Source organism: Micromesistius poutassou (assembly GCF_964030765.1).
Source record: "Micromesistius poutassou genome assembly, chromosome: 2".
Taxonomy (NCBI): Eukaryota; Metazoa; Chordata; class Actinopteri; order Gadiformes; family Gadidae; genus Micromesistius; species Micromesistius poutassou.
The window spans coordinates 13,774,408-13,799,407 of record NC_140272.1 but is presented as its reverse complement, the minus strand read 5'-3'; the positions used below and the strand labels follow the sequence as shown (position 1 = coordinate 13,799,407).

The window sequence follows — 25,000 nt, the reverse complement described above, 5'->3', positions numbered from 1 at the left end:
ATCGAACCCGGGCCGCAGCGGTGAGAGCGCCGAATCCTAACCACTAGACCACCATGGAGCTGTAGTGATTATTAACCATGTGACTTGGAACAGGCGGGTTCTTTAAAAGATACATCACGTATATTCCTGCATAATTGTGACATTTTGCAGTAAATGTTGAGCATGGAAGTCTACTTTTCTTCGTTATTCACCTTCCCAATGAATACTTTGACATTGGTTATCAACAGTGGGTTGTATTGGATTTGGTTGGACATCACCAATAAAGGTGAGTTCCCTAACCGGGAAACGAACCCGGGCCGCGGCGGTGAGAGCGCCGAATCCTAACCACTAGACCACCAGGGAGCTGTCGTGATTATAAACCATGTGACTTGGAACAGGCGGGTTCTTTAAAAGATACATCACGTATATTCCTGCATAATTGTGACATTTTGCAGTAAATGTTAAGCATGGAAGTCTACTTTTGTTCGTTATTCACCTTCCCAATGAATACTTTGACATTGGTTATCAACAGTGGATGCATTGGATTTGCTTGGACATCACCAATAAACGTGAGTTCCCTAACCGGGAATCGAACCCGGGCCGCGGCGGTGAGAGCGCCGAATCCTAACCACTAGACCACCAGGGAGCTGTAGTAAATATTAACCATGAGACTTGGACCAGGCGGGATCTTTAAAAGACACATTCCATATATTCCTTCATAATTGTGACATTTTGCAGTAAATGTTAAGCATGGAAGTCTACTTTTGTTCGTTTTTCACCTTCCCAATGAATACTTTGACATTGGTTATCAACAGTGGGTTGAATTGGACATCACCAATAATGGTGAGTTCCCTAACCGGGAATCGAACCCGGGCCGCGGCGGTGAGAGCGCCGAATCCTAACCACTAGACCACCAGGGAGCTGTAGTCATTATTAACCATGTGACTTGGACCAGGCGGGTTCTTTAAAAGATACACTCAATATATTCCTTCATAACTGTGACATTTTGCAGTAAATGTTAAGCATGGAAGTCTACTTTTCTTCGTTATTCACCTTCCCAATGAATACTTTGACATTGATTATCAACAGTGGGTTGAATTGGATTGGACATCACCAATAATGGTGAGTTCCCTAACCGGGAATCGAACCCGGGCCGCGACGGTGAGAGCGCCGAATCCTAACCACTAGACCACCAGGGAGCTGTAGTCATTATTAACCATGTGACTTGGACCAGGCGGGTTCTTTAAAAGATACACTCCATATATTCCTTCATAATTGTGACATTTTGCAGTAAATGTTAAGCATGGAAGTCTACTTTTCTTCGTTATTCACCTTCCCAATGAATACTTTGACATTGGTTATCAACAGTGGGTTGAATTGGATTGGACATCACCAATAATGGTGAGTTCCCTAACCGGGAATCGAACCCGGACCGCGGCGGTGAGAGCTCCGAATCCTAACCACTAGACCACCAGGGAGCTGTGGTCATTATTAACCATGTGACTTGGACCAGGCGGGTTCTTTAAAAGATACACTCAATATATTCCTTCATAATTGTGACATTTTGCAGTAAATGTAAAGCATGGAAGTCTACTTTTCTTCGTTATTCACCTTCCCAATGAATACTTTGACATTGGTTATCAACAGTGGGTTGTATTGGATTTGGTTGGACATCACGAATAAAGGCGAGTTCCCTAACCGGGAATCGAACCCTGCCCGCGGCGGTGAGAGCACCGAATCCTAACCACTAGACCACCAGGGAGCTGTAGTGATTATTAACCATGTGACTTGGAACAGGCGGGTTCTTTAAAAGATACATCACGTATATTCCTGCATAATTGTGACATTTTGCAGTAAATGTTAAGCATGGAAGTCTACTTTTGTTCGTTATTCACCTTCCCAATGAATACTTTGACATTGGTTATCAACAGTGGATGCATTGGATTTGCTTGGACATCACCAATAAAGGTGAGTTCCCTAACCGGGAATCGAACCCGGGCCGCGGCGCCGAATCCTAACCACTAGACCACCAGGGAGCTGTAGTAAATATTAACCATGAGACTTGGAACAGGCGGGATCTTTAAAAGATACATTCCATCTATTCCTTCATAATTGTGACATTTTACAGTAAATGTTAAGCATGGAAGTCTACTTTTGTTCGTTTTTCACCTTCCCAATGAATACTTTGACATTGGTTATCAACATTGGGTTGAATTGGATTGGACATCACCAATAATGGTGAGTTCCCTAACCGGGAATCGAACCCGGGCCTCGGCGGTGAGAGCGCCGAATCCTAACCACTAGACCACCAGGGAGCTGTAGTCATTATTAACCATGTGACTTGGACCAGGCGGGTTCTTTAAAAGATACACTCAATATATTCCTTCATAATTGTGACATTTTGCAGTAAATGTTAAGCATGGAAGTCTACTTTTCTTCGTTATTCACCTTCCCAATAAATACTTTGACATTGGTTATCAACAGTGGGTTGAATTGGATATCACCAATAATGGTGAGTTCCCTATCCGGGAATCGAACCCGGGCCGCGGCGGTGAGAGCGCCGAATCCTAACCACTAGACCACCAGGGAGCTGTAGTAAATATTAACCATGAGACCTGGACCAGGCGGGATCTTTAAAAGATACATTCTATATATTCCTTCATAATTGTGACATTTTGCAGTAAATGTTAAGCATGGAAGTCTACTTTTGTTCGTTTTTCACCTTCCCAATGAATACTTTGACATTGGTTATCAACAGTGGGTTGAATTGGATTGGACATCACCAATAATGGTGAGTTCCCTAACCGGGAATCGAACCCGGGCCGCGGCGGTGAGAGCGCCGAATCCTAACCACTAGACCACCAGGGAGCTGTAGTCAGTATTAACCATGTGACTTGGACCAGGCGGGTTCTTTAAAAGATACACTCCATATATTCCTTCATAATTGTGACATTTTGCAGTAAATGTTTAGCATGGAAGTCTACTTTTCTTCGTTATTCACCTTCCCAATGAATACTTTGACATTGGTTATCAACAGTGGGTTGTATTGGATTTGGTTGGACATCACCAATAAAGGTGAGTTCCCTAACCGGGAATCGAACCCGGGCCGCGGCGGTGAGAGCGCCGAATCCTAACCACTAGACCACCAGGGAGCTGTAGTGATTATTAACCATGTGACTTGGAACAGGCGGGTTCTTTAAAAGATACATCACGTATATTCCTGCATAATTGTGACATTTTGCAGTAAATGTTAAGCATGAAAGTCTACTTTTGTTCGTTATTCACCTTCCCAATGAATACTTTGACATTGGTTATCAACAGTGGGTTGAATTGGATTGGACATCACCAATAATGGTGAGTTCCCTAACCGGGAATCGAACCCGGGCCGCAGCGGTGAGAGCGCCGAATCCTAACCACTAGACCACCAGGGAGCTGTAGTAAATATTAACCATGAGACTTGGACCAGGCGGGATCTTTAAAAGATACATTCCATATATTCCTTCATAATTGTGACATTTTGCAGTAAATATTAAGCATGGAAGTCTACTTTTGTTCGTTTTTCACCTTCCCAATGAATACTTTGACATTGGTTATCAACAGTGGGTTGAATTGGATTGGACATCACCAATAATGGTGAGTTCCCTAACCGGGAATCGAACCCGGGCCGCGGCGGTGAGAGCGCCAAATCCTAACCACTAGACCACCAGGGAGCTGTAGTCATTATTAACCATGTGACTTGGACCAGGCGGGTTCTTTAAAAGATACACTCCATATATTCCTTCATAATTGTGACATTTTGCAGTAAATGTTAAGCATGGAAGTCTACTTTTGTTCGTTATTCACCTTCCCAATGAATACTTTGACATTGGTTATCAACAGTGGATGCATTGGATTTGCTTGGACATCACCAATAAAGGTGAGTTCCCTAACCGGGAATCGAACCCGGGCCGCGGCGGTGAGAGCACCGAATCCTAACCACTAGACCACCAGGGAGCTGTAGTGATTATTAATATGTGACTTGGAACAGGCGGGTTCTTTAAAAGATACATCACGTATATTCCTGCATAATTGTGACATTTTGCAGTAAACGTTAAGCATGGAAGTCTACTTTTGTTCGTTATTCACCTTCCCAATGAATACTTTGACATTGGTTATCAACAGTGGATGCATTGGATTTGCTTGGACATCACCAATAAAGGTGAGTTCCCTAAACGGGAATCGAACTCGGGCCGCCGCGGTGAGAGCGCCGAATCCTAACCACTAGACCACCAGGGAGCTGTAGTCATTATTAACCATGTGACTTGGACCAGGCGGGTTCTTTAAAAGATACACTCAATATATTCCTTCATAATTGTGACATTTTGCAGTAAATGTTAAGCATGGAAGTCTACTTTTCTTCGTTATTCACCTTCCCAATGAATACTTTGACATTGATTATCAACAGTGGGTTGAATTGGATTGAACATCACCAATAATGGTGAGTTCCCTAACCGGGAATCGAACCCGGGCCGCGGCGGTGAGAGCGCCGAATCCTAACCACTAGACCACCAGGGAGCTGTAGTCATTATTAACCATGTGACTTGGACGAGGCGGGTTCTTTAAAAGATACACTCCATATATTCCTTCATAATTGTGACATTTTGCAGTAAATGTTAAGCATGGAAGTCTACTTTTCTTCGTTATTCACCTTCCCAATGAATACTTTGACATTGGTTATCAACAGTGGGTTGAATTGGATTGGACATCACCAATAATGGTGAGTTCCCTAACCGGGAATCGAACCCGGGCCACGGCGGTGAGAGCGCCGAATACTAACCACTAGACCACCAGGGAGCTGCAGTCATTATTAACCATGTGACTTGGACCAGGCGGGTTCTTTAAAAGATACACTCCATATATTCCTTCATAATTGTGACATTTTGCAGTAAATGTTAAGCATGGAAGTCTACTTTTCTTCGTTATTCACCTTCCCAATGAATACTTTGACATTGGTTATCAACAGTGGGTTGTATTGGATTTGGTTGGACATCACCAATAAAGGTGAGTTCCCTAACCGGGAATCGAAACCGGGCCGCGGCGGTGAGAGCGCCGAATCCTAACCACTAGACCACCAGGGAGCTGTAGTGATTATTAACCATGTGACTTGGAACAGGCGGGTTCTTTAAAAGATACATCACGTATATTCCTGCATAATTGTGACATTTTGCAGTTAATGTTAAGCATGGAAGTCTACTTTTGTTCGTTATTCACCTTCCCAATGAATACTTTGACATTGGTTATCAACAGTGGATGCATTGGATTTGCTTGGACATCACCAATAAAGGTGAGTTCCCTAACCGGGAATCGAACCCGGGCCGCGGCGGTGAGAGCGCCGAATCCTAACCACTAGACCACCAGGGAGCTGTAGTAAATATTAACCATGAGACTTGGACCAGGCGGGATCTTTAAAAGATACATTCCATATATTCCTTCATAATTGTGACATTTTGCAGTAAATGTTAAGCATGGAAGTCTACTATTGTTCGTTATTCACCTTCCCAATGAATACTTTGACATTGGTTATCAACAGTGGATGCATTGGATTTGCTTGGACATCACCAATAAAGGTGAGTTCCCTAACCGGGAATCGAACCCGGGCCGCGGCGGTGAGAGCGCCGAATCCTAACCACTAGACCACCAGGGAGCTGTAGTAAATATTAACCATGAGACTTGGACCAGGCGGGATCTTTAAAAGATACATTCCATATAGTCCTTCATAATTGTGACATTTTGCAGTAAATGTTAAGCATGGAAGTCTACTTTTGCGCGTTATTCACCTTCCCAATGAATACTTTGACATTGATTATCAACAGTGGGTTGAATTGGATTGGACATCACCAATAATGGTGAGTTCCCTAACCGGGAATCGATCCCGGGCCGCGGCGGTGAGAGCGCGGAATCCTAACCACTAGAGCACCAGGGAGCTGTAGTCATTATTAACCATGTGACTTGGACCAGGCGGGTTCTTTAAAAGATACACTCCATCTATTCCTTCATAATTGTGACATTTTGCAGTAAATGTTAAGCATGGAAGTCTACTTTTCTTCGTTATTCGCTTTCCCAATGAATACTTTGACATTGGTTATCAACAGTGGGTTGTATTGGATTTGGTTGGACATCACCAATAAAGGTGAGTTCCCTAACTGGGAATCGAACCCTGGCCGCGGCGGTGAGAGCGCCGAATCCTAACCACTAGACCACCAGGGAGCTGTAGTGATTATTAACCATGTGACTTGGAACACGCGGGTTCTTTAAAAGATACATCACGTATATTCCTGCATAATTGTGACATTTTGCAGTAAATGTTAAGCATGGAAGTCTACTTTTGTTCGTTATTCACCTTCCCAATGAATACTTTGACATTGGTTATCAACAGTGGATGCATTGGATTTGCTTGGACATCACCAATAAAGGTGAGTTCCCTAACCGGGAATCGAACCCAGCCAGCGACGGTGAGAGCGCCGAATCCTAACCACTAGACCACCAGGGAGCTGTAGTAAATATTAACCATGAGACTTGGACCAGGCGGGATCTTTAAAAGATACATTCCATATATTCCTTCATAATTGTGACATTTTGCAGTAAATGTTAAGCATGGAAGTCTACTTTTGCTCGTTATTCACCTTCCCAATGAATACTTTGACTATCAACAGTGGGTTGAATTGGACATCACCAATAATGGTGAGTTCCCTAACCGGGAATCGAACCCTGCCCGCGGCGGTGAGAGCGCCGAATCCTAACCACTAGACCACCAGGGAGCTGTAGTGATTATTAACCATGTGACTTGGAACAGGCGGGTTCTTTAAAAGATACATCACGTATATTCCTGCATAATTGTGACATTTTGCAGTAAATGTTAAGCATGGAAGTCTACTTTTGTTCGTTATTCACCTTCCCAATGAATACTTTGACATTGGTTATCAACAGTGGATGCATTGGATTTGCTTGGACATCACCAATAAAGGTGAGTTCCCTAACCGGGAATCGAACCCGGGCCGCGGCGGTGAGAGCGCCGAATCCTAACCACTAGACCACCAGGGAGCTGTAGTAAATATTAACCATGAGACTTGGACCAGGCGGGATCTTTAAAAGATACATTCCATATATTCCTTCATAATTGTGACATTTTGCAGTAAATGTTAAGCATGGAAGTCTACTTTTGCTCGTTATTCACCTTCCCAATGAATACTTTGACATTGATTATCAACAGTGGGTTGAATTGGACATCACCAATAATGGTGAGTTCCCTAACCGGGAATCGAACCCTGCCCGCGGCGGTGAGAGCGCCGAATCCTAACCACTAGACCACCAGGGAGCTGTAGTGATTATTAACCATGTGACTTGGAACAGGCGGGTTCTTTAAAAGATACATCACGTATATTCCTGCATAATTGTGACATTTTGCAGTAAATGTTAAGCATGGAAGTCTACTTTTGTTCGTTATTCACCTTCCCAATGAATACTTTGACATTGGTTATCAACAGTGGATGCATTGGATTTGCTTGGACATCACCAATAAATGTGAGTTCCCTAACCGGGAATCGAACCCGGGCCGCGGCGGTGAGAGCGCCGAATCCTAACCACTAGACCACCAGGGAGCTGTAGTAAATATTAACCATGAGACTTGGACCAGGCGGGATCTTTAAAAGACACATTCCATATATTCCTTCATAATTGTGACATTTTGCAGTAAATGTTAAGCATGGAAGTCTACTTTTGTTCGTTTTTCACCTTCCCAATGAATACTTTGACATTGGTTATCAACAGTGGGTTGAATTGGATTGGACATCACCAATAATGGTGAGTTCCCTAACCGGGAATCGAACCCGGGCCGCGGCGGTGAGAGCGCCGAATCCTAACCACTAGACCACCAGGGAGCTGTAGTCATTATTAACCATGTGACTTGGACCAGGCGGGTTCTTTAAAAGATACACTCAATATATTCCTTCATAATTGTGACATTTTGCAGTAAATGTTAAGCATGGAAGTCTACTGTTCTTCGTTATTCACCTTCCCAATGAATACTTTGACATTGATTATCAACAGTGGGTTGAATTGGATTGGACATCACCAACAATGGTGAGTTCCCTAACCGGGAATCGAACACGGGCCGCGACGGTGAGAGCTCCGAATCCTAACCACTAGACCACCAGGGAGCTGTAGTCATTTTTAATCATGTGACTTGGACCAGGCGGGTTCTTTAAAAGATACACTCCATATATTCCTTCATAATTGTGACATTTTGCAGTAAATGTTAAGCATGGAAGTCTACTTTTCTTCGTTATTCACCTTCCCAATGAATACTTTGACATTGGTTATCAACAGTGGGTTGAATTGGATTGGACATCACCAATAATGGTGAGTTCCCTAACCGGGAATCGAACCCGGACCGCGGCGGTGAGAGCGCCGAATCCTAACCACTAGACCACCAGGGAGCTGTAGTCATTATTAACCATGTGACTTGGACCAGGCGGGTTCTTTAAAAGATACACTCAATATATTCCTTCATAATTGTGACATTTTGCAGTAAATGTAAAGCATGGAAGTCTACTTTTCTTCGTTATTCACCTTCCCAATGAATACTTTGACATTGGTTATCAACAGTGGGTTGTATTGGATTTGGTTGGACATCACCAATAAAGGTGAGTTCCCTAACCGGGAATCGAAACCGGGCCGCGGCGGTGAGAGCGCCGAATCCTAACCACTAGACCACCAGGGAGCTGTAGTGATTATTAACCATGTGACTTGGAACAGGCGGGTTCTTTAAAAGATACATCACGTATATTCCTGCATAATTGTGACATTTTGCAGTTAATGTTAAGCATGGAAGTCTACTTTTGTTCGTTATTCACCTTCCCAATGAATACTTTGACATTGGTTATCAACAGTGGATGCATTGGATTTGCTTGGACATCACCAATAAAGGTGAGTTCCCTAACCGGGAATCGAACCCGGGCCGCGGCGGTGAGATCGCCGAATCCTAACCACTAGACCACCAGGGAGCTGTAGTAAATATTAACCATGAGACTTGGACCAGGCGGGATCTTTAAAAGATACATTCCATATATTCCTTCATAATTGTGACATTTTGCAGTAAATGTTAAGCATGGAAGTCTACTATTGTTCGTTATTCACCTTCCCAATGAATACTTTGACATTGGTTATCAACAGTGGATGCATTGGATTTGCTTGGACATCACCAATAAAGGTGAGTTCCCTAACCGGGAATCGAACCCGGGCCGCGGCGGTGAGAGCGCCGAATCCTAACCACTAGACCACCAGGGAGCTGTAGTAAATATTAACCATGAGACTTGGACCAGGCGGGATCTTTAAAAGATACATTCCATATATTCCTTCATAATTGTGACATTTTGCAGTAAATGTTAAGCATGGAAGTCTACTATTGTTCGTTATTCACCTTCCCAATGAATACTTTGACATTGGTTATCAACAGTGGATGCATTGGATTTGCTTGGACATCACCAATAAAGGTGAGTTCCCTAACCGGGAATCGAACCCGGGCCGCGGCGGTGAGAGCGCCGAATCCTAACCACTAGACCACCAGGGAGCTGTAGTGAATATTAACCATGAGACTTGGACCAGGCGGGATCTTTAAAAGATACATTCCATATAGTCCTTCATAATTGTGACATTTTGCAGTAAATGTTAAGCATGGAAGTCTACTTTTGCGCGTTATTCACCTTCCCAATGAATACTTTGACATTGATTATCAACAGTGGGTTGAATTGGATTGGACATCACCAATAATGGTGAGTTCCCTAACCGGGAATCGATCCCGGGCCGCGGCGGTGAGAGCGCGGAATCCTAACCACTAGACCACCAGGGAGCTGTAGTCATTATTAACCATGTGACTTGGACCAGGCGGGTTCTTTAAAAGATACACTCCATCTATTCCTTCATAATTGTGACATTTTGCAGTAAATGTTAAGCATGGAAGTCTACTTTTCTTCGTTATTCGCTTTCCCAATGAATACTTTGACATTGGTTATCAACAGTGGGTTGTATTGGATTTGGTTGGACATCACCAATAAAGGTGAGTTCCCTAACTGGGAATCAAACCCGGGCCGCGGCGGTGAGAGCGCCGAATCCTAACCACTAGACCACCAGGGAGCTGTAGTGATTATTAACCATGTGACTTGGAACACGCGGGTTCTTTAAAAGATACATCACGTATATTCCTGCATAATTGTGACATTTTGCAGTAAATGTTAAGCATGGAAGTCTACTTTTGTTCGTTATTCACCTTCCCAATGAATACTTTGACATTGGTTATCAACAGTGGATGCATTGGATTTGCTTGGACATCACCAATAAAGGTGAGTTCCCTAACCGGGAATCGAACCCAGCCAGCGACGGTGAGAGCGCCGAATCCTAACCACTAGACCACCAGGGAGCTGTAGTAAATATTAACCATGAGACTTGGACCAGGCGGGATCTTTAAAAGATACATTCCATATATTCCTTCATAATTGTGACATTTTGCAGTAAATGTTAAGCATGGAAGTCTACTTTTGCTCGTTATTCACCTTCCCAATGAATACTTTGACATTGATTATCAACAGTGGGTTGAATTGGACATCACCAATAATGGTGAGTTCCCTAACCGGGAATCGAACCCTGCCCGCGGCGGTGAGAGCGCCGAATCCTAACCACTAGACCACCAGGGAGCTGTAGTGATTATTAACCATGTGACTTGGAACAGGCGGGTTCTTTAAAAGATACATCACGTATATTCCTGCATAATTGTGACATTTTGCAGTAAATGTTAAGCATGGAAGTCTACTTTTGTTCGTTATTCACCTTCCCAATGAATACTTTGACATTGGTTATCAACAGTGGATGCATTGGATTTGCTTGGACATCACCAATAAAGGTGAGTTCCCTAACCGGGAATCGAACCCGGGCCGCGGCGGTGAGAGCGCCGAATCCTAACCACTAGACCACCAGGGAGCTGTAGTAAATATTAACCATGAGACTTGGACCAGGCTGGATCTTTAAAAGACACATTCCATATATTCCTTCATAATTGTGACATTTTGCAGTAAATGTTAAGCATGGAAGTCTACTTTTGTTCATTTTTCACCTTCCCAATGAATACTTTGACATTGGTTATCAACAGTGGGTTGAATTGGATTGGACATCACCAATAATGGTGAGTTCCCTAACCAGGAATCGAACCCGGGCCGCGGCGGTGAGAGCGCCGAATCCTAACCACTAGACCACCAGGGAGCTGTAGTCATTAATAACCATGTGACTTGGACCAGGCGGGTTCTTTAAAAGATACACTCAATATATTCCTTCATAATTGTGACATTTTGCAGTAAATGTTAAGCATGGAAGTCTACTTTTCTTCGTTATTCACCTTCCCAATGAATACTTTGACATTGATTATCAACAGTGGGTTGAATTGGATTGGACATCACCAACAATGGTGAGTTCCCTAACCGGGAATCGAAAACGGGCCGCGACGGTGAGAGCTCCGAATCCTAACCACTAGACCACCAGGGAGCTGTAGTCATTTTTAATCATGTGACTTGGACCAGGCGGGTTCTTTAAAAGATACACTCCATATATTCCTTCATAATTGTGACATTTTGCAGTAAATGTTAAGCATGGAAGTCTACTTTTCTTCGTTATTCACCTTCCCAATGAATACTTTGACATTGGTTATCAACAGTGGGTTGAATTGGATTGGACATCACCAATAATGGTGAGTTCCCTAACCGGGAATCGAACCCGGACCGCGGCGGTGAGAGCGCCGAATCCTAACCACTAGACCACCAGGGAGCTGTAGTCATTATTAACCATGTGACTTGGACCAGGCGGGTTCTTTAAAAGATACACTCAATATATTCCTTCATAATTGTGACATTTTGCAGTAAATGTAAAGCATGGAAGTCTACTTTTCTTCGTTATTCACCTTCCCAATGAATACTTTGACATTGGTTATCAACAGTGGGTTGTATTGGATTTGGTTGGACATCACAAATAAAGGCGAGTTCCCTAACCGGGAATCGAACCCGGGCCGCGGCGGTGAGAGCGCCGAATCCTAACCACTAGACCACCAGGGAGCTGTAGTGATTATTAACCATGTGACTTGGAACAGGCGGGTTCTTTAAAAGATACATCACGTATATTCCTGCATAATTGTGACATTTTGCAGTAAATGTTAAGCATGGAAGTCTACTTTTGTTCGTTATTCACCTTCCCAATGAATACTTTGACATTGGTTATCAACAGTGGATGCATTGGATTTCACCAATAAAGGTGAGTTCCCTAACCGGGAATCGAACCCGGGCCGCGGCGGTGAGAGCGCCGAATCCTAACCACTAGACCACCAGGGAGCTGTAGTAAATATTAACCATGAGACTTGGACCAGGCGGGATCTTTAAAAGATACATTCCATATATTCCTTCATAATTGTGACATTTTGCAGTAAATATTAAGCATGGAAGTCTACTTTTGTTCGTTTTTCACCTTCCCAATGAATACTTTGACATTGGTTACCAACAGTGGGTTGAATTGGATTGGACATCACCAATAATGGTGAGATCCCTAACCGGGAATCGAACCCGGGCCGCGGCGGTGAGAGCGCCAAATCCTAACCACTAGACCACCAGGGAGCTGAAGTCACTATTAACCATGTGACTTGGACCAGGCGGGTTCTTTAAAAGATACACTCCATATATTCCTTCATAATTGTGACATTTTGCAGTAAATGTTAAGCATGGAAGTCTACTTTTGTTCGTTATTCACCTTCCCAATGAATACTTTGACATTGGTTATCAACAGTGGATGCATTGGATTTGCTTGGACATCACCAATAAAGGTGAGTTCCCTAACCGGGAATCGAACCCGGGCCGCGGCGGTGAGAGCGCCAAATCCTAACCACTAGACCACCAGGGAGCTGAAGTCACTATTAACCATGTGACTTGGACCAGGCGGGTTCTTTAAAAGATACACTCCATATATTCCTTCATAATTGTGACATTTTGCAGTAAATGTTAAGCATGGAAGTCTACTTTTGTTCGTTATTCACCTTCCCAATGAATACTTTGACATTGGTTATCAACAGTGGATGCATTGGATTTGCTTGGACATCACCAATAAAGGTGAGTTCCCTAACCGGGAATCGAACCCGGGCCGCGGCGGTGAGAGCGCCGAATCCTAACCACTAGACCACCAGGGAGCTGTAGTGATTATTAACCATGTGACTTGGAACAGGCGGGTTCTTTAAAAGATACATCACGTATATTCCTGCATAATTGTGACATTTTGCAGTAAATGTTAAGCATGGAAGTCTACTTTTGTTCGTTATTCACCTTCCCAATGAATACTTTGACATTAGTTATCAACAGTGGATGCATTGGATTTGCTTGGACATCACCAATAAAGGTGAGTTCCCTAACCGCGAATCGAACCCAGCCCGCGACGGTGAGAGCGCCGAATCCTAACCACTAGACCACCAGGGAGCTGTAGTAAATATTAACCATGAGACTTGGACCAGGCGGGATCTTTAAAAGATACATTCCATATATTCCTTCATAATTGTGACATTTTGCAGTAAATGTTAAGCATGGAAGTCTACTTTTGCTCGTTATTCACCTTCCCAATGAATACTTTGACATTGATTATCAACAGTGGGTTGAATTGGACATCACCAATAATGGTGAGTTCCCTAACCGGGAATCGAACCCGGGCCGCGGCGGTGAGAGCGCCGAATCCTAATCACTAGACCACCAGGGAGCTGTAGTCATTATTAACCATGTGACTTGGACCAGGCGGGTTCTTTAAAAGATACACTCCATATATTCCTTCATAATTGTGACATTTTGCAGTAAATGTTAAGCATGGAAGTCTACTTTTCTTCGTTATTCACCTTCCCAATGAATACTTTGACATTGGTTATCAACAGTGGGTTGTATTGGATTTGGTTGGACATCACCAATAAAGGTGAGTTCCCTAACCGGGAATCGAACCCGGGCCGCGGCGGTGAGAGCGCCGAATCCTAACCACTAGACCACCAGGGAGCTGTAGTGATTATTAACCATGTGACTTGGAACACGCGGGTTCTTTAAAAGATACATCACGTATATTCCTGCATAATTGTGACATTTTGCAGTAAATGTTAAGCATGGAAGTCTACTTTTGTTCGTTATTCACCTTCCCAATGAATACTTTGACATTGGTTATCAACAGTGGATGCATTGGATTTGCTTGGACATCACCAATAAAGGTGAGTTCCCTAACCGGGAATCGAACCCAGCCAGCGACGGTGAGAGCGCCGAATCCTAACCACTAGACCACCAGGGAGCTGTAGTAAATATTAACCATGAGACTTGGACCAGGCGGGATCTTTAAAAGATACATTCCATATATTCCTTCATAATTGTGACATTTTGCAGTAAATGTTAAGCATGGAAGTCTACTTTTGCTCGTTATTCACCTTCCCAATGAATACTTTGACATTGATTATCAACAGTGGGTTGAATTGGACATCACCAATAATGGTGAGTTCCCTAACCGGGAATCGAACCCTGCCCGCGGCGGTGAGAGCGCCGAATCCTAACCACTAGACCACCAGGGAGCTGTAGTGATTATTAACCATGTGACTTGGAACAGGCGGGTTCTTTAAAAGATACATCACGTATATTCCTGCATAATTGTGACATTTTGCAGTAAATGTTAAGCATGGAAGTCTACTTTTGTTCGTTATTCACCTTCCCAATGAATACTTTGACATTGGTTATCAACAGTGGATGCATTGGATTTGCTTGGACATCACCAATAAAGGTGAGTTCCCTAACCGGGAATCGAACCCGGGCCGCGGCGGTGAGAGCGCCGAATCCTAACCACTAGACCACCAGGGAGCTGTAGTAAATATTAACCATGAGACTTGGACCAGGCGGGATCTTTAAAAGACACATTCCATATATTCCTTCATAATTGTGACATTTTGCAGTAAATGTTAAGCATGGAAGTCTACTTTTGTTCGTTTTTCACCTTCCCAATGAATACTTTGACATTGGTTATCAACAGTGGGTTGAATTGGATTGGACATCACCAATAATGGTGAGTTCCCTAACCGGGAATCGAACCCGGGCCGCGGCGGTGAGAGCGCCGAATCCTAACCACTAGACCACCAGGGAGCTGTAGTAAATATTAACCATGAGACTTGGACCAGGCGGGATCTTTAAAAGATACATTCCATATAGTCCTTCATAATTGTGACATTTTGCAGTAAATGTTAAGCATGGAAGTCTACTTTTCTTCGTTACTCACCTTCCCAATGAATACTTTGACATTGGTTATCAACAGTGGGTTGTATTGGATTTGGTTGGACATCACCAATAAAGGTGAATTCCCTAACCGGGAATCGAACCCGGGCCACGGCGGTGAGAGCGCCGAATCCTAACCACTAGACCACCAGGGAGCTGTAGTGATTATTAACCATGTGACTTGGAACAGGCGGGTTCTTTAAAAGATACATCACGTATATTCCTGCATAATTGTGACATTTTGCAGTAAATGTTAAGCATGGAAGTCTACTTTTGTTCGTTATTCACCTTCCCAATGAATACTCTGACATTGGTTATCAACAGTGGATGCATTGGATTTGCTTGGACATCACCAATAATGGTGAGTTCCCTAACCGGGAATCGAACCCAGCCCGCGACGGTGAGAGCGCCGAATCCTAACCACTAGACCACCAGGGAGCTGTAGTAAATATTAACCATGAGACTTGGACCAGGCGGGATCTTTAAAAGATACATTCCATATATTCCTTCATAATTGTGACATTTTGCAGTAAATGTTAAGCATGGAAGTCTACTTTTCTTCGTTATTCACCTTCCCAATGAATACTTTGACATTGGTTATCAACAGTGGGTTGAATTGGATTGGACATCACCAATAATGGTGAGTTCCCTAACCGGGAATCGAACCCGGACCGCGGCGGTGAGAGCGCCGAATCCTAACCACTAGACCACCAGGGAGCTGTAGTCATTATTAACCATGTGACTTGGACCAGGCGGGTTCTTTAAAAGATACACTCAATATATTCCTTCATAATTGTGACATTTTGCAGTAAATGTAAAGCATGGAAGTCTACTTTTCTTCGTTATTCACCTTCCCAATGAATACTTTGACATTGGTTATCAACAGTGGGTTGTATTGGATTTGGTTGGACATCACAAATAAAGGCGAGTTCCCTAACCGGGAATCGAACCCGGGCCGCGGCGGTGAGAGCGCCGAATCCTACCCACTAGACCACCAGGGAGCTGTAGTGATTATTAACCATGTGACTTGGAACAGGCGGGTTCTTTAAAAGATACATCACGTATATTCCTGCATAATTGTGACATTTTGCAGTAAATGTTAAGCATGGAAGTCTACTTTTGTTCGTTATTCACCTTCCCAATGAATACTTTGACATTGGTTATCAACAGTGGATGCATTGGATTTCACCAATAAAGGTGAGTTCCCTAACCGGGAATCGAACCCGGGCCGCGGCGGTGAGAGCGCCGAATCCTAACCACTAGACCACCAGGGAGCTGTAGTAAATATTAACCATGAGACTTGGACCAGGCGGGATCTTTAAAAGATACATTCCATATATTCCTTCATAATTGTGACATTTTGCAGTAAATATTAAGCATGGAAGTCTACTTTTGTTCGTTTTTCACCTTCCCAATGAATACTTTGACATTGGTTACCAACAGTGGGTTGAATTGGATTGGACATCACCAATAATGGTGAGTTCCCTAACCGGGAATCGAACCCGGGCCGCGGCGGTGAGAGCGCCAAATCCTAACCACTAGACCACCAGGGAGCTGTAGTCATTATTAACCATGTGACTTGGACCAGGCGGGTTCTTTAAAAGATACACTCCATATATTCCTTCATAATTGTGACATTTTGCAGTAAATGTTAAGCATGGAAGTCTACTTTTGTTCGTTATTCACCTTCCCAATGAATACTTTGACATTGGTTATCAACAGTGGATGCATTGGATTTGCTTGGACATCACCAATAAAGGTGAGTTCCCTAACCGGAAATCGAACCCGGGCCGCAGCGGTGAGAGCGCCGAATCCTAACCACTAGACCACCAGGGAGCTGTAGTGATTATTAACCATGTGACTTGGAACAGGCGGGTTCTTTAAAAGATACATCACGTATATTCCTGCATAATTGTGACATTTTGCAGTAAATGTTAAGCATGGAAGTCTACTTTTGTTCGTTATTCACCTTCCCAATGAATACTTTGACATTGGTTATCAACAGTGGATGCATTGGATTTGCTTGGACATCACCAATAAAGGTGAGTTCCCTAACCGCGAATCGAACCCAGCCCGCGACGGTGAGAGCGCCGAATCCTAACCACTAGACCACCAGGGAGCTGTAGTGAATATTAACCATGAGACTTGGACCAGGCGGGATCTTTAAAAGATACATTCCATATATTCCTTCATAATTGTGACATTTTGCAGTAAATGTTAAGCATGGAAGTCTACTTTTGCTCGTTATTCACCTTCCCAATGAATACTTTGACATTGATTATCAACAGTGGGTTGAATTGGACATCACCAATAATGGTGAGTTCCCTAACCGGGAATCGAACCCGGGCCGCGGCGGTGAGAGCGCCGAATCCTAATCACTAGACCACCAGGGAGCTGTAGTCATTATTAACCATGTGACTTGGACCAGGCGGGTTCTTTAAAAGATACACTCCATATATTCCTTCATAATTGTGACATTTTGCAGTAAATGTTAAGCATGGAAGTCTACTTTTCTTCGTTATTCACCTTCCCAATGAATACTTTGACATTGGTTATCAACAGTGGGTTGTATTGGATTTGGTTGGACATCACCAATAAAGGCGAGTTCCCTAACCGGGAATCGAACCCGGGCCGCGGTGGTGAGAGCGCCGAATCCTAACCACTAGACCACCAGGGAGCTGTAGTGATTATTAACCATGTGACTTGGACCAGGCGGGTTCTTACATTCTTACATTACAAAGATACATTGGGTATATTCCTTCAAAATTGGGACATTTTGCAGTAAATGTTCAGCATGGAAGTCTACTTTTTTTCGTTATTCACCTTCCCGTTGAATACTTTGACATTGGTTATCAACAGTGGGTTGTATTGGATTTGCTTGGACATCACACACATGCTGTGACAGCACTCTGTCTACAGCATTCTGTCACTACTAGCATTTTCATAGCATTTGGAATCCTTCGGGCTAACCAGCCTTCCTGCACCAGATCTCCCAAAAAGGATAACTACAGTATGGCAGTAGCGAACCGTGACTCTTAAACCTTGGCCCTCAGACACCCCTTCACCCGTCGCAAAAAAAGCAAACCACCAGCTCCTCTCTATAGTACTGCAAAAGTTACCTATGACAATTCCAGCTCTGAAACAAAAAGGAATACGCTAATCCAGCCTTAGCAATGCAACAAGCAAACAACACAGAGAGTGAGAGTTATCACCAAAACTAAAACAGGGTCAGCTATCTCTAAAGGTGTGTTCACACCGCACTTCGCCCCGCGACACGTTTCAATGTTAAGTGAACGTGGAGACGCGAATCGGGCGAATTTTTTTTTCGCCGATACGCGCGACAAGATTTGATTGACAGCGCGAAATTTTTCCTCGTGAACGGCGAGCGCGTTCACGTGGATTCGCGCCGCGAATAATTCGCCCCGCGAATAAAGTTAAAATATTTCAACTTCTTCGCGGCATTCGCGTTGAAACAGCCAATCAGCGTTCACTCCCTGGGTGACGTCACGTAACAGCCAATCAGTTCACTCCCTGGGTGAAGTAACGTAAAACAGCCAATCACCGTTCAACCGTTCAGTGAACCGCAGCTTGGAGGAGAAAGTGATTGTTGCCGTTTGCGACTCCCGCTCTATATCTACATATAATATATAAATATCTATATCATATAATATATACGATATATATAATATCACGGCACAAAGCGGTGTGCGCCTCCGGATTATATTATTAACCCATAAACGACGGGCTCTCCCTCTTCCACAACAGGTACAGACACACATCTCGGCCATGGTTGATGAGAATGGCATGAATGACCGTTGTCAGGCAAAAAAAAAATTCGCCCCGCGAATAATTCGCCCCGCGAATGCACACAAAAATGCACAGCGACAGATTATGATTTGTCGCGCGGCAACATTCGCCTATTCGCGCGAATAGGCGAAATGGGACAAAGTGCGGTGTGAACACACAGTTAAGCTTAAGCAAAATGCAAATCCTCCTGACAAATAATCGCATCATCACACAAGCTGTATGTGCACTTCAGTAGAATATGACAACGGCCCGGGGTGCAAAACACATGACAGCAGATAGCCCTACCACACAAAACCAACAAAATTTCATGTACGCCAAGCCACAATTGCCGCTTTTCCACCAACAGTACCAGGCACATCGCGTTTCCATCTAAAAAAGTAGGCTACCTCTTCAACGTGGGCGGGTCGTCATTAGGTTTTAATCCCGGGAGACGGGATTCCCGAGAAATCTGAATCTGATCAAGACTTTCCTGATTCTCTGGAAAGGTTATGATGGGAAATAAAATAAAAATAAAAAGCGCAATGACTACGAGGCGAGGTGAAACTCGAGCCCTGGGAAAGGAACAACACAAAAACGAAAAAGCAAAACGCTGAACCGTGTCAGGAGCGGGTCCGTGGACTCCAGCCACGCCGGCCGGACACACACAACCACGCCCGACACACAACCACGCCGGACACACACAACCACGCCGGACACACACAACCACGCGCAGCCTAACTCTAGCCCCGGGAAAGGAGCGACACACACGGCGAAACGCCGATCCGTGTCCCCCTCGGGAGCGGGTTCGTGGACTCCAGCCACGCCGGACACACGCTGCGGTTTCTCACTGTCCATGGTTCTGAAGTCTGTCGCTGCTGTGACAGCGCGCACAGCATTACATTATGTTATGCGCATTTACCGTGCATAATGATCGCTGAGTTGGTACATTTACAGATTGACTGGTAATTCTGCACAATGACCGTTTTCCCAAATAAACCTTAACATACACAAAACAGTGGCAGAGGCGGCCAGAATAAAATCAGTTGGCACGGCGGCCTATACGTTTTAAATAACTTACCCTTTGATGATCGCATTACTTGAAAACAAAGTCCATCCTCCTGTCCTTTTGGATGAAGTGGTTGATGGCGACTGATCCTTTGCTTTTAATTGAATTTACTTTTGCTCCTTGATCCCGTCATCCACGGTTATCGCGTATAGTTGGTGGAGTTGAAATGCCTTTCAAAAGCTTTGGTTTTCTGAACCAATTTTAGCTCTGGTGTGGGTCTTCCTGTTACGACTAACTCCAACTTTCTATTAAAAGTTAACCTAGAAAACGGCGTAGATAATAAATCTGAAACAATGTCCTCCTCCTCGGTTACGTTACTCGCGGCGGCTGCCATCGTAAACCAAATCATGCCCCATAAGCTAGCTAGCTAGTTTATTAACTTGTGATTCGTGTCCCTCACAGCGGGCGGAACTTGTCATAAAGTTAGCGATAACAAAGCCAACCCATTTAGAGGGAAGATATGATTGGTCAATTTTACTGTCATTTGAAATTAGTCTCATTGAATTCTCGACCCTCTGTGAAATTATAGCGGGACCGCGAATCACAGAGCTGCATAGCCTTCCCAACAACTGCCGAGTCAGCAAAATTCTGATAGGCTGACAAAGGGGCTTCTTTCATTTAACCCTTCACATTCCAACACCAATTGAATAGGCAGGTTTGAAGGGTTTATTTCCTCAGAAACATTTTTGTTTAGATGTTGATTGTAAAATTATGAATTAATAAAATAAAACTAGAATATCTAGAATATTTTAGGCCCTCTCTGAGGGCCTAGAGGGCCCTGACGGTTCCCCTCTGCAGTATGGCAACAACATCTGAGGACTCTTTGCTACTTAGCCAAGCTGCAAAGAAAATCCTCTACCTGAAAGAAGAAATCCAAAAACTCACCGATAAGCTGCGACATAAAGAAGCGCTCCTGTCCGACTTCATGGACGTAGCTGCCGGGCAATCTAAGCGGCTGGCCTCCTTCGCGGCTGCCCTGCAGGACATGGCCCATTGGGATCCCTACTGTACCCAGTCCTGTTCCACACCGCAGTCGCCATGGTCCGTAGTGCGGATCCGTGGCCAACCAAAGCAAATAGCGTGGGCGAGTAAGGCGTCACCACCTAGCCTGGAAATCTCGAACTGCTTTTCGTCACTAGCAACTGATAATCCTCCGGCGCCGGCCTCTCTCCGGGCTGTTGGCTCCTCGAATGGTCACTTTCCCGACCCGGCCCTCCATCGACCGAACGGCAGGGCGACGGCAGATCCGCGAACTTCGGATCTTCCACTGGCCTTGACTCACCACCTAGCCGACGACGCCTCAGCCCAGGCCACTCTCCAGGCTTCAGCTCCACTTCTGGCTCAGGCTCCTCTCCAGGCTCATCTTCAGGCTCCTCCCCGGGCTCCTCTTCAGGCTCCTCCCCGGGCTCCTCTTCAGGCTCCTCTCCAGGCTCCGACTCAGGCTCCTCTCCATGCGAACGTGTCTTCTGCCGGCGTTGTTGAAGGCTTCTCTGGGTCTGCTGCTGAGTATCGGGCAGCGGGGAACATCTTCCGCTCGCCGGCGGCAGCTGCTGAAGGATGCAGTTGGCCGACGCTCAGACAGTCCCCACCCCCACGGCGCTATTGAGGAACCGCTTTTGCAGACTACACCAACAGCCACACAGCCCTCCATCCAGCAGCTGGCCATGCCCCACCTGTTGGTCAGCGCCGATGCTCCAAGGGCACTGAAAGTCATGCACCACCAGTCTACCATCCGGCAGCTGGCTATACCCTCTCTGTCGGATGCCTCGTCGAGTGGGGGCAGTACCTCCCTCAGTCACCTGTCCACTTCCGGTCGAGTCTACGAGCCCACCGCAGCATGCAGCCGCTAACGCCCCCTGCTGTGCCATTCCTGTACTGCAAACAAATAGGACAACTCGAGTTGTCAACTCGGGTGTCTGGCCGGGGAGGAGGAATAGCCACTGTCTACAAGGGTCATTATAAATGTAGACAGTTATCTCCGTCATCCTCGTTCACCAGCTTTGAACTGAGTTTATTTGAACTTTGTCGCTCTCCCACTGTATTGTGCGCTGTGGTCTATCGTCCTAAATACAACAAATACTTTTTGAATGAATTTTCTGAATTACTGGCTGAAATCATGCCTAAATATGATTGTGTCCTTATTGTTTGTGACTTTAATGTTCATGATAAACCAATGGCAAAGGCCTTTCTTGACCTCATTGACTCTTTTAATCTTGTGCAGTATGTATCTGGACCCACACAAGAACATGGACACACACTTGATCTTGTCCTATCGTATGGGCTACCTGTCCTTAACCTAGAGATTTGTGACGCAGTGATTTCGGATCATATGCCTGTATTATTTGAGGTTGCTCTTGCCTGTAATACTGTTAATGCTGCCGTTGCTGCTCGGCGCTGTCGCGTCATTAACCCTTCCACTGCTGCTCGGTTTTCGGCCGCTTTCGATCACAACTACGTCATTCCCGAGTCTGAGTGCAGTACTGAGGAGCTTAGCTCATGGTTTCACTCCGCCTACCAGACTGCTTTAGACATGGTGTCTCCTTTTAAAAACCAAGCAACCAAAAACTAAATCTAAGCCCTGGCTAAATGATACTACTCGCACTGTCAGACGTGAATGCCGTAAAGCCGAGCGCAAGTGGAAAAAAGACAAACTACAAGTGTCTTTTCAAATCCTAAGGGACTGCTGGCGTCAGTGTCAGACAACTGTGAAGAATGCTAAAAGGGAATATTTGGCTAGTATTATCCTGTCAAATTGTCATAAACCACGTGTTTTGTTTAAAACCATTGACTCAGTTCTCAATGCCAAAAATGTCTGTACGGCCTCCCCTGCTGTCTGTGAAAACTTTCTGCACTTTTTTATTGACAAGGTTTCTTCTGCTAGAACCCTCATCTCACCATCTGCCTATGACCCCTCAATCTCCTTCACCTGCTCAGCTGTCTTTGACCAGAGCCTGTGACTGTTTACAGGAGATTTTTACAGGAGACTGTTGGCCAGTTGAGGCCTTCAGGTTCTCCAAATGATCCAGTCCCCCCTCTACTGTTCAAAGAGGTTTTCGCCACTGTTGGAATTCCTCTTCTCACAATTAGTAATGCCAGTCTGCGTACAGGTGTGTGCATGCAGTGGTGCAACCATTAATTTAAAAACCTGGACTAGATCCTGCAGCTCTCGCAAATCCCAGGCCTATCTCTAAACTCCGGAAAATTATAGTATTCTGGAGGTTTTCCAATCTGGTTTTAAATCTCTGCACAGCACAGAATCAGCTCTTTTAAGAGTCTTCAATGACATATTTTTAGCTACAGACTCTGGTGACCGTGTTATTCTTGTACTTTTAGACTTAACTGCTGCATTTGATACAGTGGACCATGGGGTCCTGATCTCTCGCATGGAACAGTGGGTTGGCATCAGGGGCACAGCACTGGAGTGGTTCAGGTCGTACTTGGCAGCAGTGGCGTAAATATCGACGGTGCAGCTGTCCAGGGCCCAGACGCCGCCAGGGGCCCATGGAGGAAGCCTTTTGGGGCCCCCAAAATGCCATCCTTATATTTCTTCCCCATATCAATATTGTCTTTATAAAAATCTGATCGCAACTCCCCCCCCCCCCCCCCCTCAACAATCCCGTCAGATCGCAACTCCGCTATGGCATCAACGGGGCCGTCAACCATGATGTTACGCCACTGCTTGGCAGATAGAACATTCTGTGTCAGTCTTGGCGATTCTGTGTCCTCCTCTGCTCCTCTATCGTGTGGCGTCCCGCAGGGCTCTATCCTAGGCCCTCTTCTCTTCTCTCTCTACTTGCTCCCACTGCCTTGGTGGTCAGATCAAGTTTTTATCAATTAAGGCAGCTGGCCAAAATAAAGCTGATTTTATCAAGGCGACAGTTTGAAACTGTAATTCATGCCTTTGTTACCACTCGGCTGGATTACTGTAACACACTTTATGTAGGGGTCAGTGCATCTTCCATCTCCCGTCTCCAGATGGTACAGAATGCTGCTGCACGCCTTCTAACCGGCACTCGCAAATTTGACCACATTTCCCCCATCTTAGCCTCACTCCACTGGCTGTCCATAAATTTTAGGATTCAGTTTAAAATTATTTTATTTACTTTTAAATCTCTTAATGCCCTTGCCCCGCCGTACCTCTCTGAGGTACCTCTCTGAGGTAGTGCGTACACCTGTACGCACTCTTCTCGTTATAAATACCAACTTGCGTTGAATTTGGCGTGCGTGCACGAGCGCCATGCTCCTCCCAAGTTCGTCCCATAATAGTCCTTATAAGGTCAATGCTAATTAACCAATGAATATTCCTAGTATATAAGGAGCCTTTGCTGACCTATCATTACACGGGAACACACGCATGCATTACACGCGCTCGCATCAAAGCTGCCATATTTTAACCCGTTGGAATACAGAGGCCAACAGGAGCATTATTTATTGGCCTTGTGCCAATATGATAATTAATTACTATGTCCTATAGGCTAATTTAATGTAGGCCTACATATATATATGTATCAGGAAAATTAATAAAACTTAAGTGATAGTTGGTCTGGCCGAGGATTGTGATTTTAATGGGTTGTAGTGTGTTGAACATAATATTGCCTTAATTCATATTTCATAATGGGTGCTTTTTATAAAATTAATAAATAAATCCGAAGTCATACTATGTGGTGCGCAACTGCGCAATGTGCGTTGGGTATCGGAGGTAGCGTGTTCTTTTTCTTTTGGCGTTATTGGCGGTTTGCAAACCGATATGGTGCATTACCGCCACCAACTTCCTGTTGTCGTCTCCGGAGATCACTGTTTGAAAAACTTTGCGGGAACTTTACTCCAGGGT

At 44.7% G+C, this 25,000-nt stretch overlaps 1 protein-coding gene and 2 non-coding genes across 3 annotated transcripts in view; 1 reads left to right on the top strand and 2 right to left on the bottom strand.

Annotated features, from left to right (window-relative positions):
• Positions 1–22,019, top strand: part of eogt (EGF domain-specific O-linked N-acetylglucosamine (GlcNAc) transferase) — a gene marked incomplete at its 3' end in the record, with an annotated part of 164,772 nt that extends 142,753 nt beyond the window's left edge. The window contains exons 13-14 of the mRNA XM_084463428.1: positions 21,105–21,210; positions 21,515–22,019. Of these exons, the coding sequence (XP_084319554.1) occupies positions 21,105–21,210; positions 21,515–22,019 (611 nt within the window). The remainder of the gene's footprint in view (positions 1–21,104; positions 21,211–21,514) is intronic.
• Positions 2,223–2,294, bottom strand: AC3HAE_009619 (transfer RNA glutamic acid (anticodon CUC)). Its single transcript has one exon. It is a non-coding gene; the product is annotated as a tRNA-Glu (tRNA).
• Positions 15,401–15,472, bottom strand: AC3HAE_009495 (transfer RNA glutamic acid (anticodon CUC)). The gene has a single exon. It is a non-coding gene; the product is annotated as a tRNA-Glu (tRNA).
• Positions 22,020–25,000: the final 2,981 nt, after the last annotated feature.